We start from the raw sequence: 17,173 nt of genomic DNA, 5'->3' as shown, positions 1-17,173 counted from the left end.
AGAAGTTTTACCAAGAACACACCTTACAGATGAAGAGCCTGATCCCATGAGCCCTATGTACATGGAATTCCCATTGAAATCAATGGGACTTCTGTGTATAGAAGTCTTGCGGAAACAGCCCTAAAGTCACCTATAGCCATGGGGAACACCTGTTTTTTTTCCTTAATACGGTTAGGGAAAAGGTTTTAGTGGATAGGTTGGTTCTAAGGGGCAGTGGCACAAATCTCACAAACGTACTGGATCCTTGAGACCTTGTTCCCCTTCCATGCTGCTCCCCACATACATGCTTTTCCTGCTGTACCCTCGGGGCCAGGCATTTCTTTTATATTTTTCAAAATTAATGCTTTGGAGGCTTTCCAGGATTATATCTCAAACAACTGGAGTTGCAACGTTTCAGCAGTTATGTACCAGCCATAATACTGGATTTTCCTAGTCACAAGTCAGCTGCATTTGTATTGGTTGATTCTTTTATCTTGTAAAGTATATTTCGGCTGGAATAATTAACCGTAGCACAGTTAGATTCCCTTTCACTTTCAAATGCTCTTACCATTACTGAGGCTTCTCATTCCAAGCATAGAATCCTCCACCATTGCTCTTATCCATCATAGGAGAGCCAGAGGCCACAAAATGAAACAAAAAGGCTTCTTGCGTGGTGCACCTCCTCTAAAGTTGAGGGTGCTTAGCAATTGGCATGATTGGACCCACGTTTGAGATGGAGAATCAGTGAATCACAAATGAATTTAATTTGGACTTTGAAGTTGAGACCTGAGCCTGCAAACTGCTGATTTCAGTGGGAGGAGTTCTCAGCATTTGGCCTTTGTTCAGCAAATTTTTCACTGTCCTCTGGGATTGTTCGAGGTGAGCTGACCTTGTCTGTGGCTTTTTACCATTACAAGAAGTGAAATTGTATTTTCTTTTCTGTTGATCTCCATTTCATTTTCACCCCATATCTAAAGTTCTCTTGCTATACAAAAAGCTGCCTCAGGGGGGTTGTTATTTCTGTACATTTGCAGGATCCTTTTATGAGAGATCTATGAGCTATAAATATGCTGTTGCTCCTTTCAACCTCAGTCTCTTGTTTCTTCCCTTCCACTGGAGAGCAAATGCGGCATAATTTAAAAAATAAATAAAATGTTCATATCTATATGCTTTTCTGTCATCGAGAGCTTTAAAAGCACAGAATTCCGTGTCTCTTGGAAATACACCCAGCAGCACCAGCTTTTACACCCTTCCAGGATATGGCATGTGCTTTTCCCCCATGTTGATCCAGTTCTTCTAGCTGATGCAGAACTAGGTTAGGGCTATGGCTCTTCTCTCTCCCACTTGGCTACCCCTGTTGGCACTAGACTCCCATGTAGGGAGACCAGATGTCCCGATTTTATAGAGACTGTCCCGATATTTGGGGGCTTTGTCTGACATAGGCGCCTATTACCCCCCACCCCTTGTCCTGATGTAACACACTTGCTGGCTGGTCACCCTACTCCCATGTGTCAGGTATACATTCTCCTTGCATTCTCTTTTAGGGCTAGATGCAATCTGTTGGTTTGTATTGTGGTAGGGCCCAATGGCTCCTGTCAGTGTCAGGACTCCATTTTTGCAGGTGCTGCCCTAAATGGCCTGCAATATAATCTAGCCCTAAACATTTCATTTTTCTTTGTAGCAAGCTGTATAAATTATATTATTGTTCATTAGGAGGACTCAGTTGCTGAACTTAAAATAATTTCTTTTCTATACCTAGTAGTCTATGCTCCTCTGGGTACTCTGTTGTGTCCTTACAGAAAGATCAGTCATGCTTTCATTCCACCTGGTCAGTTGCTTAACGTCACTTGAAGTTAAGTCTAAATACAAACCGTAGGTCTAGGCTAATAATTGAGTATCAATTTTACAAAAGTGAAACCAGTCAAGTGCTGAGTATTTCTTCTTTAACCTGTGTTGGGCTGGATCCTCAGCTTCTGTAATTCGGTGTAGCTTTATTGGAGTCAATAGAGCTATGCCAGTAAACACCAGCTAAGGATCTGGCTTGATAAATTCAGTGGATGTGGGGTTTTTTTTCTCCCTAAGAAAAATAATCTCTTTTTCGGACTGAAGGAATTTTACATAATAAAATAACTGAAAGCTCCCGAACAGTAATTTAAAGCATAGGTCTAATCTGGATTGTGCTCTGACTTTATTGCAGTTGTTTCCTCTGCCTCTGCTTTATGTTGGAAATCACATAAGTGGATTATCAAGCACCAGCAAACTAAGGTACAGTAAATGCAGGTTGTAGCTAGGCCATTTGGTTTTTATTATTTTATTCTTGTAGGTACAAAGTATCAGGTTAAAGGTTAAGACTCTCAAAGCAGTGCAGGGGATTTAGCTGCACATTAAGTTTAATGGATGATGTATGACTAAATCCCCTGCACTGCTTTGAAAATCTCAACCAAAGCAGCTGATCAGTTTACGACCTGTGTGCTGCGTTTAGGAGGGATTTGCATGATCTCTACCAACAGAGAATGTGAACACAGTTTCACTGCGTAGATGCATGTTTTTGTTTAAATGTTATTTTCCTCTTATCATGTGAATGACCAGCGTTCCATGGGTAACCCAACAAGAAGGATGAAACCTGTTTAAAAAAAAACAAAAAACCTTTGCATGGATATGAATAGCTTTGAAATCTATGGCTGAAAATCCCTAGATAAGAACTAGGTACTATTATTATTATTTTTCCATTGTATACAAAAGTCTTGCATGAGTTATGTAGAATGGGACAGGGGATGGATGGAATTCACATGCAGTGAAACCAGCCTGGAAGGAAGGGCAGGCTGTGGGGAGGACATACAAAAGATATACATACTTTTATTTTCTGTATGCCTTTGAACACTACCCCATGGTGGTTCCCTTCACACCAGTGCTGCAGGAGTGAAGCTTATAGGCAGGACAGAGAGACCCTCCTAGAGGATCTGCTGTGTGAATTGAGTGACCAAGCTCCCTATGAAAGGGGACCATACGTGTCATAGAGGCAGCATGTTTGAAGTAGCATCTGAAGCTGCAATAATGCCCACGGAGCAATTTCCAATATTATACTGGAGGTTCCCAAACTGTAGTCTGTGGCGCTGTGGCTGATGGTCCTTGTTTCTAGCTAAGAGAAACAGAGTACATGGGAGAAGGAGATGAAATGAAGAACAAACGCAGGGGTTAAATTATATTATAACCAGGATTTCTACAGAAACATCAGTTCATAGGGGCCGCATTAGGTAGAATTTGAAAATAACAATTTCTATTCTTTTTTCTAACTCCAAGTTGCTTTGTAAAAGGGAGCTGGGTTTTGTTTGTTTAAAAAATTGGCAGGCCTCTTTATTTGCAATGCTGGTTATCTATTCTGACTTTGGTGTCAGACTGACATTTTTTATGTATGGGAAGAGGCTGAGAATTCATTCTGCTAACTTCTCATGCTAGTCTAATGAGTTCATCCTCTGCTTAGTAAAGTTACACAAACATTTAAAAAATAAAAATGCTTAGTTCATTTGACACAATGCTTGGATCATTTTTCTTTCCTTTTTCTTTTTCTTGTTGACAGTTTGCCGATGTTTACAGTGCTCAGGAAGTTTACCATTCCACTTACGTTACTGCTGGAAATCATCATTCTTGGGTGATTTTGTTTGCTTCCTTTGCAAAATGCCTTTTTTGTTTTATGTTGTTGCGAAGTGGAGTATTTGTGGTATCCAGTCCGGCTATTGCATGGCTGATTCTCATTGACTAATAGAACTCAGAGAAAAATATAGAAACTAGTTAGAATTTATTTGTGAAAATTAAAAAAAAAACCACAACCCATTTTTGTGGATCGAGGACCAAAGCTGCTCACTTTACTTCACAGGAGTGATTCCACTGACTTCACTTCACCTGAATAAGATAAGCAGGGTTTGATCGAAATTGTTATTCAGTTGGCTAAGATCTGCTGGTTTTAGGCATGTAGACACCAATCCTGCAAGCTGGGCCGAAGAGGCAGATCCTTATACCCACATGGAGCCCTTTTGAAGTCAGTGGAGCTATGCAGGACAACTGCGGTTGCATCAGTGTACCTGAGACAGAATTTGTCCCACTCTCACCAGCATTGAAACATCTTCCTCTTGGCTTTACTTGGAAATTATCTAGAGGATCTTTGGCAATTTGTGACCCTGTTTATCGATCCATGTTTGGGTTCGGTAAAGTATTAGAGCATTAGCATTTTGTTACATTAACAATATATCAAGCAAGACCATACTTATTATGACAAGGTTAGCAAAGTAAATCATTAACAAGCATCCTGTCTGACTGCAGATTTTATTACTTACTGGTTTTATATTTTCACAGGATCAAATCCTGAAGGTCTTATAGGCAGAACCCTCCCTGAGGTCAAAAAGAACTTTACCAGCTTAGGGCCACCAAGTTTTGTCCTTCTATTAGTTATTTTCCAAGTACAAATTTCTTTTGAAGCCTTTTAAATGGACTGGAAGCCATTTAGTTTCTCCTCTAATATTCTAAATATGAACTGGTCTGATTTTTTTTTTTTTTTTTTTTTTTTTTACAGAAAACGATATTCACTGGGTATTATAGCCAGCGTATTTGCTATCATTCTTGGGGCTTTCATAGCCGCTGGGTAAGGCTTCCATATGTTCTCATTAAGTAATGTCTGAAGTATTTTTTTTCTTTGTTATTAAGGGCAAATCTGCCCCTAGATGAGTGCAAATCCTATTAAATAAATTAATTTAGAGAAGAGATCTACTAAAGTGTATGGGGATCGCAAACATATAAGGGCTAATTAAATAATGTTTCTGTAATCTAGATTTTTACTAGGTATTGCATAGACATAAAAATATAAGTAACACAGCAAGCCAGGAATAAAGGAGGGCAACTGTTTTTCCTTAATAAAACTAAATATAACATAGTCAAACATAAGGGAAAAAAAACTAATCCTTGATAGAAGGGGATGGTCTGTTGGTTGTCATGTAAGTAGAGTAGTCAATGTACACAGATCCTATAATTTTGGACAAGTTTAAATTTGAGATGGATAATCTACCATCTCCTCTGCCTTTCCTGTTAGAAAATTATTTTATTTGGATGGAAAGCCATAAGAAATGTAGCATATTTTGGTTAGCAACATACAAAGTATAAAGCAGCTAGGTATAGTTGAGTGAATAATTTCCATCTGGCAGGAACTTAATGGCTCTGCCATCATTTAAATAAATTGCCCTATGTGAGAATAGTAACCAAACAAAACAGAAGAGAGAGTTATTTCCCATTGGATTATACTTAAAAATTGATTCTAATCTGTAATTACTGTTTTGTGTGGAAAAAGTTCAGTAAGTATTGGACAAGTTGTCAGGACTGAGCTAGATGGAAATTGTTCAGTATACAAAGAAGACTTATGGCAAAACCCTGAATTTGCTGGGGTTTTCAAAGTTTATATTATTTCAAGTGTGTGTGTGTATATATGTATAAAATATATTTTCCAGATCAGATCTCTCTTTTAATTTGGAAGGCTACACCTTTGTGTTGCTAAATGATATCTTCACGGCAGCAAATGGAGTATACACTAAACAGAAAATGGATCCAAAGGTAATTTTGTGGCGAGCAGGTTGCACTTAGTCATTTTGTGCATGTGATAAAGGAAAGTCATCTGCTGTTATGTGACTTCTTGAGTACGAGTGGGGTAACAACAAATTTAATAAATACAGTCAATTTCATTTCCCTTCATGGTCAGTTAATATATGTTCTCTTAATACAGATTAGCCTAGGGAAAACCTGTTAGGGATTTCTCAGTCTACGCATGAGTGAATAACATATTTGATTTTCATCCGAGTTAGCCTTTGAGGCAGAATGTAGCATAATCTTGTTTTACTAAAGAAGGAAAAAATAAACTTAATTTTCTCAAAAAGTAATTCTGTCCAGAAACTAGAAAAAAAGCAAAATGTGTTTTATGATATGCATATCTGGAGGAGAACATCCTTTTGGCCACAAATGATCTTTTTCAAAGCAAAAGACTTCTATGAAAGGGGCTGGGAGTGATGTTGATCTCAATCCAATTCTAAGTAGCCACGTGGTTTTTATCGCTAAATATAACAGCACCACCACAACAGTTGGCACCCTTGTTGGTAGCATTGTAGAGCCCCAGAGCTGAATGTGCATTGAAAATGAACCATTTTGCCCTAATAGATGGTTCCACAAGCACACATTTGAAGCATGTTACTAAGACTTTGTTCAGGGAATGCCTCTTCCCATACTGTACCCACTTGGGTGGTATTATGACCCTATTAAGCAACTTAATATCACAATCATTTTACACTTTTTTTTTTTTTTTTCAAACCAGCAAAATCTTTGAATTTTATTCTGATTGTTTGTTATTTTTTTTAAATGAAGCTATTTTGGAGTTGTAATTCTTTTTTCCTTAAATTTTTCTTGCATTTTTCCAATGCAGAAATGATAAAAACAAAACAGTGCAAGAATAAACTAAGACAAAAAAAGCAGATTATGCACTAATCCCTTGTAATTCAAGAAACAATTAGCTCTCCAGAACAAGAAGTGCCATAAGGCTGGCAGGCTGTAAGCATTACATACCTCAGGTGAAATCCTGGCGCTACTGAAGTTGATAGGAGTTTTACCATTGACTTCACTGGGGCCAGGATTTCACCTCTACAGTGGATATATGTGCTTTAGTAATCACAGACATCAAACTGAACCTATTCTGTCCTTTGTGCTGTATCAGCAATTTTTAATGGCTCCATTTATTTCTGCAGAATTTAAGCTTTCATTTTAAAGCAAAAATTAAAACCCAGATATTTGGCTAGGACCACACAGTGTAGCTAAAAAATGGCCTTTGCACTCCCCTGGTTCCTGGCTGCCTCTGTACCAGGCAAGTCCCCCCACAAAATATATGGCAGCCTCAGGACTGCTAAGTTACATCAGCTTCCAGTGACTCGAAACACTCCATATTACCACTCTGGGATCCTCTGTTTTCTCCTCCTCACACCCAGTGCACAGGCACTGGGAGGTGATGTAGGAGCCACTGTGCCCTACACTACTGCAGATTTCCCCTAGGCTAGATGTGGTGGGTTCTCCCATGGACAGGTATGGCAGGCTAAATCCTTCAGCTGTGTGACACAAAACAGTTCAAGATCTGGGCCTAACTGAATTTCTAGCTGTATGGTGATGGATATGTGAACCAGGGCAATGTTGCTTTACTGACTCTGAAGAAAGGCGAACTGAAGTGGTAGTTCATCTCAGTGTTTAGCTTTGGAACCTAATGGTAACAAATTTGTCATTCAAATTGTATTGCATGAAATTTTGCCCCATTCAAAAATAAATTGCCTTAATTGACATTACAGGGATGTTGGTTGTTATCAAATGGTTCAAAAGGTGTATTTCATCTTTCACAGGCGCTGGGAAAATATGGTGTCCTTTTTTATAATGCTTATTTTATGGTGATTCCCACAATGATTATTAGTTTCTCTACTGGAGACCTTCAGCAGGTGAGCAGCACTGTTAGACATCTCACACTAGTACACTACCCTCATTATTTCACCTCTTTTAGTTATTTTGCTGTACCTAGAGTTCCTTGTACCAAAATACTATAGCCCCATTCTCCAAATTTAGGGCCACATTCTGCTCTGAATTACATCCCTATGTAATCTGTTAATTTTGATGGGATTGTGTAGGGCAGTCTTTCACAACCTTTTAAGTAGAAAGTACCCCCTAACTTCTGAAAATGTTAATAAGTACCCCAACACTCAATTTTCCACTCTGAGAAATAAAATCTTTTCCTCCTTTACTGTGGACGACTGTATTTCTCGTAAAGTAGGAGAGTTCTGAGTTCTTCAGTGCTGTGTGGCTGTGGCAGATCACAAAACCCCCTGCTGTTTCTCTCCTCCTTCCCTTCCTCCACATAGGAGCAAAGGTCAACGCCAGCCAATCACTATGGCCTGATGGTGGGGTTCATGTGCTGTTCTCCTCACACAGACGGGAACTTGTGAGGTGTGAGCAGGCAGTAGTGGCCCACCAGTGGATAGCAGCGCTTCTCATGGCTGTCCCTAGGGGGGTGCAGGCCTGGGGCAAATCACACTGTGTGGGGCCCCTCTTAACATTTTTATACTGGTAATATCTGCCTCTGTCATAGTTGTCAATTTCACTGCTCAGCTAGAACAGTGAAATTGACAAGTAAGCCTGCAGGTAGAGCCCGACACCAGGAGTGGGCAAGCTGCTGGGCTCTCTGCCTGCCTTTCTGGGCACCGGGCTTTGAGCTGGGGAGGGGAGCTGCCACCTGGGCAAGTTGTAGGTGGCTGCCGCCTGGCTACCAGCCCAGGAAGTGGGCGACTGCTTCCCAATTCGAGCTGCGGCGGAGGAGGCTTCTGCGCAGGCTGGGATCCGGGGATGTGGGCAGGCAATAGGCAGCTGCTGCCCGTCTTCAAGCCAGGACGCGGGAGGCTGCCTCAGCTCAGAGTCAGGCACAGATGGTAGCCACCCAGCTGCGAGCCCAGCTTGCAGGACACAGGAGGCTGCTGCCAGGCTCCTACCTGGGAGCTGGGACTGGGTGGAACGCAGGCGGCTGCCGTCCAGCATCCCAAAAAGCTGGCGGCTGCCGCCTAGCATCCAAGGACTGGGGCGGCTGCCATCTACCTCCCAGCTAGAAGGTGGGACCAGGTGGGAAGCCTGCGGCTGCCACCTGCCTCCCCCAGAAGCTGGCAGTTGCCACTCGCCTCCCAGCTGGGAGCTGGGACCGGGCGGGAAGCATGCGGCTGCCACCTGGCTTCCCCAGAAATTGGCAGCTGCCTCTCGCCTTCCTTCACTGGGTTTTTTGCCACGTACCCCCTGCCTGTGTCTCATGTACCCCTACCACAGGTTGAGAAACTATGGTGTAGGGTGTTAGTTGGCTATGTTTCTGGCCATGGATTCTTCATCCCACTTAGATTTTTTTTTTTCAGTGTAGTGAAGTTTAATGGCACAAAGTGATGAGTAATAACATTGTACATTCATTTTCCCACTTTCTCTCCATGATAAAATAAAAATAAAGCTATACTAATTAGCACCATATTCTTTCCTTTCAACCTTTTTATATTACAATTCGAATTATGAAATTACTGCTCTCAGGATCTCTCATTTTGACTCTTTACTTCATGGATTTTTACAAGGCATCTTCCCTTCCATATTTGGATTCCATATAACTTGCACTTTTGCTTCACAAGAAAGATCCTGCAAACCCTTGCTATATAATGAGTGGTTCTTAGCCACATTACTAGTCCTATTTCAGTCAGTGTGTAAAACTTACTAATGACTAAAGAATACCAGCTGGAATTAGTGTGCACAAGATGAGGCCCCAGCTGTGTCATGTGATTTGAGTTTTTAATTTTGCCAAATGCTCTAAAATGATGCTGGAAGTAGCCAAAGCAAGCATCTTCCATGCCATCTCTTCTTCTGTCGAAAGAATATTCAGATTTAGCTAGACCTGAGTCCCTCTTGTGACCTATATATCACTTAGTTATAACCCCATGACAGCTCAGTGGCCCTTCATAGATAATTATAGTACATCAATGGAGGCAGTGTTGTGCAGTGGAAAGAGCACTGGAGACCCACATTCTATTCCTGGCTCTATCCCTGGCCTTCAGGGTGATCTTGGGTAAGTGACATCATCACTGCTCCATACCTTGGTTTCCCCATCTGTAAAATGGGGATAATGATACCAACCTCCTTTGTAAAGTGCTTTGTGATCTACTCCTAGAAAGAGCTACATAAGAGCGTATGTATTATTATTTATTTATTATGTTCTTTGCTGCACGTTGCTGGGCACTTAGTTCATTGTGCCATTCATACTGGGTGTATTCTTAAAATTCTGCTGTTATCTGGAACACTCTCCCACTACAAATGTATTATGGCTTCGTTCAGCCCTCTGTGTGAAACATCATCTTGTGGCCTTAGTCCAGTTCAGTGACCCAGTATCCACATCACAATAAAACATAGCAGCCCCTCTGCTTGGCAGTCTCAGTGGAGGCTAAGCTTATATGGTTATGGGAATTTAACTGCTCTCTTACACTTAGATGTGATCCCTGTAAGGTAGGGTGAAGGCATTTTGATGGGACTGCATGAAGAAGTTTACTCTGCTGCCACCTGTGCTGTTTGTTCTGTGACTACATCAAGGATTTCATTGTCCTGGGCTGTTCCTCTGGCACCTTTCGTAAGCAATTTCATGCACACTTTATTTTAAAAAAAGATTCCCCCCCTCCTCCAAATATATCATGGCTGTGGAGAACACGTTTTTACCTATTAGAATTAAATCCCATTACTATGCAAAGAGACATTTTTATAGCTGATCCAGCATGATGAATATTTACTTCAAATTGTGGAAAATGCCATGGTAATGTAGAAACATTGATGAAAGATCTGTAGATCAATAGAGATATCTGTTTTTAGCTGGTGGTCATGTAACAGAAATGTTCGTTGCTTTGGTTCTACATTACAAGGATTTTCTGCTGTAATCCAACATGGGCACTGTGCAGGATGTGCCTGTAATGAGAAGAGACAACCACATGCCAACCAAAATATTTGTGTTCAGTCTGTGTAGAATGGAAACTTTTCCTACTCATGCTAACTCATACACATTTGGTAGAGTAAAGCTTTCTGTGAGGAAAGGGTAATCTGGGAGTGTCTTAATCGTTAATTTGTCCTTAACTCAGCTAGCTGAATGTTAGTGGAGTTTATCCCTGGAGTAGAGACTAACAAAACAGAAATGAAGTCTCTTCAGTAACTCTAACAATCATGACTCCAGTTTATCATCAAAGAATGTGCAAATGAATCTTATTGATACATTTAGTGGTGACTGATATGTGAATTTTTGGTTTGGTTGTGTTTCTTCCCAAGGAACAGCCTTCAGAGTGATGTATGGGCCTTTTGTTTGACTAGATAATTGAAATATTTCAGATAAAGTGTAGTGCTGCCCTTGCACGTTGGGAACAGATGCTGTTAGTATACGCGAGTGTTTTTGATTTTCTTTTCGCAAATGCATATTTTTAGAGAACAGAGTAAGGGCTTTTTTTCCACCTCAGAGGCAAAAACATGTGCCCAAAATAAAATATTGCCCAACACCCATATATGAAAGTGGTAGAAAAATGAGCTTTCAGGATAGCCAGACCTCCTTTTCATACAGCTGTGCATAATGGGTGTCGAAAGGACAAACTGTTGTTACCCCCATAAACGGCTACAGCTAAGAACCAAAACAAATCACCTGGGGTCTGATTTTCAAAAAGTAGAGAAGCCTAATTGCATTCCTTCTTTGCATGCACATTTACCATCTGTGCCCAGTAACTGGAGAACTGCATGTAAATAAGGCTACACAAGTGCCTGCCTGTTTGTATGTGCATAAATTCCTGATTTGCATGTAAGTGCGCATATAAAAGAAGTTATGGATCTTGAGCCCCACTTGTGAAAAGCACCTTTATAAAAGATATCATAAAAGAGGGTGGGTTATTTTAATAGTTGATAAAGTTTCCAAGAGTAATTGTTTTTCCCTCTCTAAATTATATATTTGTGTTTGATACTGCTGCCCACCCCCATAGTATCTGCGTGATGAATCCTGCAAACACTTCCTCATGTGAGTAGTCCCACTGAATTGTCAGTAGTCCTTACTTGGGTTGAGTAGAATGGGTCTAATTAAGTGAATGAGGATGGTTTGCAGGATTGGGACCATAGTCTCTTCTATCCAAGGATCTCGTGATGCTTTACAAACATTTACATATATTAACCACAAAATACCCCTGTAAGGTTAAGAATGATCATCTCCAGCTATACAATGGAAATTGAGGTCCAGAGAGGTTAAGTGACTTGCCCTGGGTCACACTGGAAGCCTATGGCAGAGAGGGGAATAGACCTCAGTGCTCCTTATATCAAATCTCATTCTTGAAAACCTTCAAAAAGATACACCCATTTGTAAAATCTCATTGAAATGAAGGATGAGGGGGTCTGATCCCATATCCAGTAATATCTGTAGCAAAAGTCCCTTTGCTTTCAGTAGGTGCAGGATTGGGCCCTAAAAGCTGTAAATAAGCAATACATGGATATGGAATAGGTGTCTTTTTTGGAGAAGATTTTATTTCTTTATTCTTTCACTGGTTTTAGTGTAAGGGTTAGTTGGTTGCATATTATAGAATCATAGAATCATAGAATCATAGAATATTAGAGTTGGAAGGGACCTCAGGAGGTCATCTAGTCCAACCCCTGCTCAAAGCAGGACTAACCTCATCATCCCAACCAGGGCTGAATGCTTAAAAACCTGATTAATGATATGCAGTATAAGGCAACAGCATCAATGAATGAAAGATCAAATCAAGATTCTGTATAAAGAACTATTTGTTGGTTGCATAGTGTTTGCAACATGCAGTCTAATGTCTCTGCTCTGCACAATTACAAGATTGTGTAATGACCAGAATAATTAAAGAATATGTTACAAATCAATTGTATTGTTAGTTTTATACTTTTAGCAGGCTATCTCCAATGAGAATTCATAATTCTAACATGAATTGTAATCAGTTGTTTCTTATTTTGGACATTTTCATTTTAATAATGTTTCCATGAATGTATATATTTAATTATACACTATTTAATTACATATTTATTTCTTTTTAATAGGCCACAGATTTCAAACACTGGACAAATTTTTTATTTCTCTTTCAGTTTCTTCTCTCCTGCTTCTTGGGGTAAGAATGCAATGATAAATGAAGAGGTTTTGGACTAATTTTATTTAATCTCTCAGAAATATAGTTAGTTTGGCAGAAAAAAGTAGGTCCTCAAGGTAGTTCTCTGGGAATTTCTAGGCGAATATAGTGCATTGAAATGTCAGATGGCAAAGCTCAGGAAATTTCCAAGAATGTAGATTAGGATCAGAACAGTTACTTGCATTTGTTGTTTTTTCACTGTGGTCGTCAGAAATATGACTCTAAAATGTCACCTTACTCAATCATATCTGTCATCTGTCTTCAAAATATATGATCTTATTTCACTGAGTTCAGTAGATTGAATGCTCTTTAGGGCAGGGACCATGTCTATTTATTTGTTCTTTAAAGCACCTAGCACAATTTGGGCACTATAAAAATGATGAACAGTAATAAAATATAAGCCTTTGGTACAGTTAGCAGAGCAAATAAAAATATAAGAACATGACTGGATTCTATTCTGTCTCGGTACATCACCAACCAGTGTCAACTAAGTACAGATAATGAAATTGGTACTACTGGTGGTGATTTAAGAGGCAGAGAAGATGCAGCCTGACTGACATCTCAGGTGGGGCTTGCACAACTGACATTTATAAAAATCATTTTCAGATTTGTAATTTAAACAGATTTTGGTATGGGAGTCATTAAAAGAAACTAAACAATAACCCTACAATGTCTTCTTTTTTTAAAGTGGATCTCCCCCCCCTCCCCCGAATGTAAATGCACTTTAATGGAACTGATACATTTGAGGACCCTCCTCAGGGCCTTGATCATGCAAGGTCCTGAGCACTTGAAAGTGTTACTGAGCATCTTTGGCTCACATTGACATTCATAGAGAGAGAGATGTTTAGCATCTCTTAGAAATTGTCAGTGCCTTGAAGGATTGGGACCTAGGTCAGCTGAAGAGTAGTCCACAAACCTATGGACAGAGATAGAAACACAATCTCTATGAAAGAAGCTATAGCACAATTTAGCATTAGAAGTGCTAATGTAAACCTCAGTACCCTGCCTCACTCTGAAGTGAGGCCATTCTGTATTGTACTTAATGTAACCCAGTGTCAGGCAAATGTTTTTTACTTTAAAAGTCTTTTACTTTAGATTAACAGGAATACCATTGTATAATGCTGAATTGTTTAATAGATTAATGTGGAATGAACTTACTAATATTTGTTTTTTCACCTTAGATTTCTCTTAATGTATTCTACGGTCCTGTGCAGCCATTACAATTCTGCACTTACGACATCAGTGGTTGGTGCAATTAAGGTAAGTGGTAGCAAGGAAAAAAGTGAGAACAATGAAACAGATGGTGCAGAGTATACAGTCACCAAGTGTCTTGCAGGTATTGCGAGTGTCTGTATGAGCTGGAAACTCAACAAAGGCTAATCCATGTCTTGGTGGCAGTGCTACATTTGACAGTACAGGAGATCCACATTAGGAGAATGAGTATAATTTCTCCTCAGACTAAGTGAAACTCAGATGTATTGTAGAAATGAACATTACTCAGGCCTTGTCTACATGATAAAGTTGCACTAGTGTAACTAAAGGTTTGATTTTAAACTGATTTAGTTAATCTGATGCAAGCTCTTGTGTGAACACTCATATCAGTTTGAGTGACTTATTTTGGTTTATCTTAAACCGATTTCTAATTGATTTAAGATAATCCAAGCAAAGCATGGGTTAAACTGAATTAAGAATGTCTGTGCAGCCTTTTGCACCAGTTTAACTAAACCAATTTAAAATAACACAAGTACAACTTCCTCATGTACACAAGGCCCAAGTGTCCATGATGAGACAGTCACTGACCTCTCACCAGCCAATTCATGGAGGAAAACCTAAGAGTTGTCAAATGAAGGAAGAGAACTGGTTTAAAAAAAAGACCCAGTAAATTGGTTCTCCAGCTGAATGAAGGAGAGAAGATCTTAAGCATCTCTTCTAGAATGCCCTTTGTCAGACTGGTTGCAAAAGCTTAGAGAAGCACCACCTGGATGGCTGAGAAAAATACTGCCTCCAACGTGTTTAAATTTGTCAAAGGAAGATTGTAGTTGCTGTCTTCTCAATGTTTTCTTTTCTAATTCTGGCAAACGAAGTGGAAACTTTATCTCTCAGATCTGAGCCATGCATTGTTGTTGTTTTTAAATTTTGTACATGTGCCCTGAGACATCTAGATCAGTGGCTCTCAATCTTTCCAGACTACTGATTTCAGGAGTCTGATTTGTCTTACAAACCCCCAAGTTTCACCTCACTTAAAAACTACTTGTTTACAAAATCAGACTTAAAAATACAAGACTGTCACAGTATACTATTACTGCAAAAATGTTTACTTTCTCATTTTTACCATATAATTATAAAATAAATCAATTGAAATATAAAATTGTACTTACGTTTCAGAGTATAGTATATAGAGCACTATAAACAAGTCATTGTCTGTATGAAATTTTAGTTTGTTCTGAGTTCACTGGTGTTTTTTATGTAGCCTGTTGTAAAACTAGGTAAATCTTGCTGAGTTGATGTACTTCTTGTAAGATCTCTATGTACCCCCAGGGGTACATGTACCCCTGGTTGAGAACCACTTATCTAGACAGGGCACATTACAAATCAGATAATAACTAAATAAATGTGGATCATTACAGGAACAATAAAATCAGTGACACAACCATGGCTTCCCATACTGGTTCACATATACCCACCCCAAATTTGCAGTGACATGAGAATCCTTTAGGGGTCTCATCACTTTCGAGAAACAAGGATTTTCCAGTATATGAAGACTCAAATAACATACTGAAATTCTGACTCAAATCTAAAAAAAAATCTTTTCAGCTTGCATTGTAAAAGCTCCAAAGACTTGGATTTTCCCTGGAAAATCAATGGTGAGCCAAGGTGGAAGCATACCAGAGTCCTGAATAACACTTCATCAAGGACCCAACCAAAGAATCCAGTGACTTTTCATTCCCCTAGGAAATATGGTCCACTTTAAATCGCATCCACACGTCACAGGGCAAATGCTTCTACCTTTCCAATAAATGGGGACTGATCTGCTATCTTATTTGTGACTGCTGAAATGAACTTCAGACTGTGAAACACATAATCAAATAAAGTCCCAAATGATCTTATCCTCCTGATATCTCTGGACATCCATTACACATCACCTGAAGCAATTAGTTGGATTGTCAGCCAAGACTTATACAGTTCACGTTGCTGTTTTTTAAGCCACATGAATGAAGACGACTAAATAAAAATAGCGAAAGTAATTTCAGAAAGGTTTTTTGAATTTTGAAAGGCACTTTGACTCTTACTCCTGGTAGAAATGAGGTCATTGACCATATTAGATGCCAAAACTTTTGAAACCATAGTATTGGCAAAATGAACACACTACATATAGTACATTTCCATCTGTCTCCAAGAAAAAACAATCTTTTTTGAAATTTAAAAATTTTTTGGATTAAAAGATGTGTCCATATTGACCTACAGCCAAATGATCTGACTGTCTTTTAATTCTGGAAAGCAAAATAGTGAACCTTGTAGAACAATGGATTTTTTTTTTTAATTGCATGCTTTTTTTCCCTCTCGGATGACATGAGACTTATTTTCAGGAAATTGGAGGTGAAATGAGTCTTAGGGTAAGTCTTCACTGCAACAAAGGTACATTCTTAATTTAGGTTGGCTGATCTAAACTAGCTAACTCCTTTTAAAATGGCAATGAAAACGTGGCATTTGAGTTGCTGACCCAAGTTAAAAGCTTGAACTAGAGCCTAAAGGGGAAGCTGGGGTTGGACTTGAGTGTCTAGTCTAAATTAAAGGCTGAGTTGCTGCTGCATCTTCACTGCTATTTTAACCTGAGTTAAGAACATATCTTTTTTCAGTGAAGAGGAACCCGCATTATATTGCAAAAAGGAGCATCTGTTTTTTGGGTGGAGGAGGGCACAATTTGTGCCTACGGTTAAATAGCCAGTGCAAATCTGAGTACTTGAACTTCTACACAGTTGCAGACATAAATCAAAAAGCTGTAGACAGAAATGCTGAGATTTACACCTGAAAAAAAGAGACACGGCTCAGCTGAAAATGTGCCCTGCAAGGATGGTATATAGAAAAGCGTTACAGAAATAATCCTTGGAATTTCTGGTCCTTCAAAAACTTCCTACCTCAATCAGCTTGTAGTGAATTGTTCAGATATGGGAAAATGATGAATGTTTATTTTCTTGTTTTTTGCCTTATTAGTAAAACCACCACACTGTGAAACTGATTCTAGTAATAGTTTTTGAAGAGCCAACAACTAAACATTTACAAAAGTAAATTAATCTGATGACATTTAAGTTCTCAGAGACTAAAATAGTTTAGTAAATGCACGGCTTTTGCTTTCTTTTCAGAATATATCCATCGCTTATATTGGAATGTTGGTTGGTGGAGACTACATATTCTCTCTATTAAACTTTATAGGGCTCAATATTTGGTGAGTGGAATTTGAA

General features: G+C 39.3%; 1 protein-coding gene across 3 annotated transcripts in view; it reads left to right on the top strand.

The window, feature by feature from the left end:
- SLC35D2 (solute carrier family 35 member D2) overlaps positions 1–17,173 on the top strand; it is a 33,138-nt gene that overhangs the window by 9,802 nt on the left and 6,163 nt on the right. The window contains exons 4-11 of one of the 3 annotated variants that reach the window (XM_067569305.1): positions 2,177–2,244; positions 3,557–3,628; positions 4,547–4,615; positions 5,472–5,574; positions 7,392–7,484; positions 12,673–12,695; positions 13,895–13,973; positions 17,075–17,157. In XM_067569305.1, coding sequence (XP_067425406.1) covers positions 2,177–2,244; positions 3,557–3,628; positions 4,547–4,615; positions 5,472–5,574; positions 7,392–7,484; positions 12,673–12,695; positions 13,895–13,973; positions 17,075–17,157 — 590 coding nt within the window. Of the gene's footprint in view, positions 1–2,176; positions 2,245–3,556; positions 3,629–4,546; positions 4,616–5,471; positions 5,575–7,391; positions 7,485–12,627; positions 12,696–13,894; positions 13,974–17,074; positions 17,158–17,173 lie in introns of all 3 variants that reach the window. The other 2 variants (XM_067569304.1, XM_067569306.1) reach the window with 2 other exon arrangements.

The sequence above is a fragment of the Emydura macquarii genome, unplaced genomic scaffold (assembly GCF_026122565.2).
Source record: "Emydura macquarii macquarii isolate MOO-44397 ecotype Brisbane River unplaced genomic scaffold, CSIRO-AGI_Emac_v2 contig_2897, whole genome shotgun sequence".
Lineage (NCBI taxonomy): Eukaryota > Metazoa > Chordata > Testudines > Chelidae > Emydura > Emydura macquarii.
This window is presented reverse-complemented; position numbering and strand designations above follow the sequence as displayed.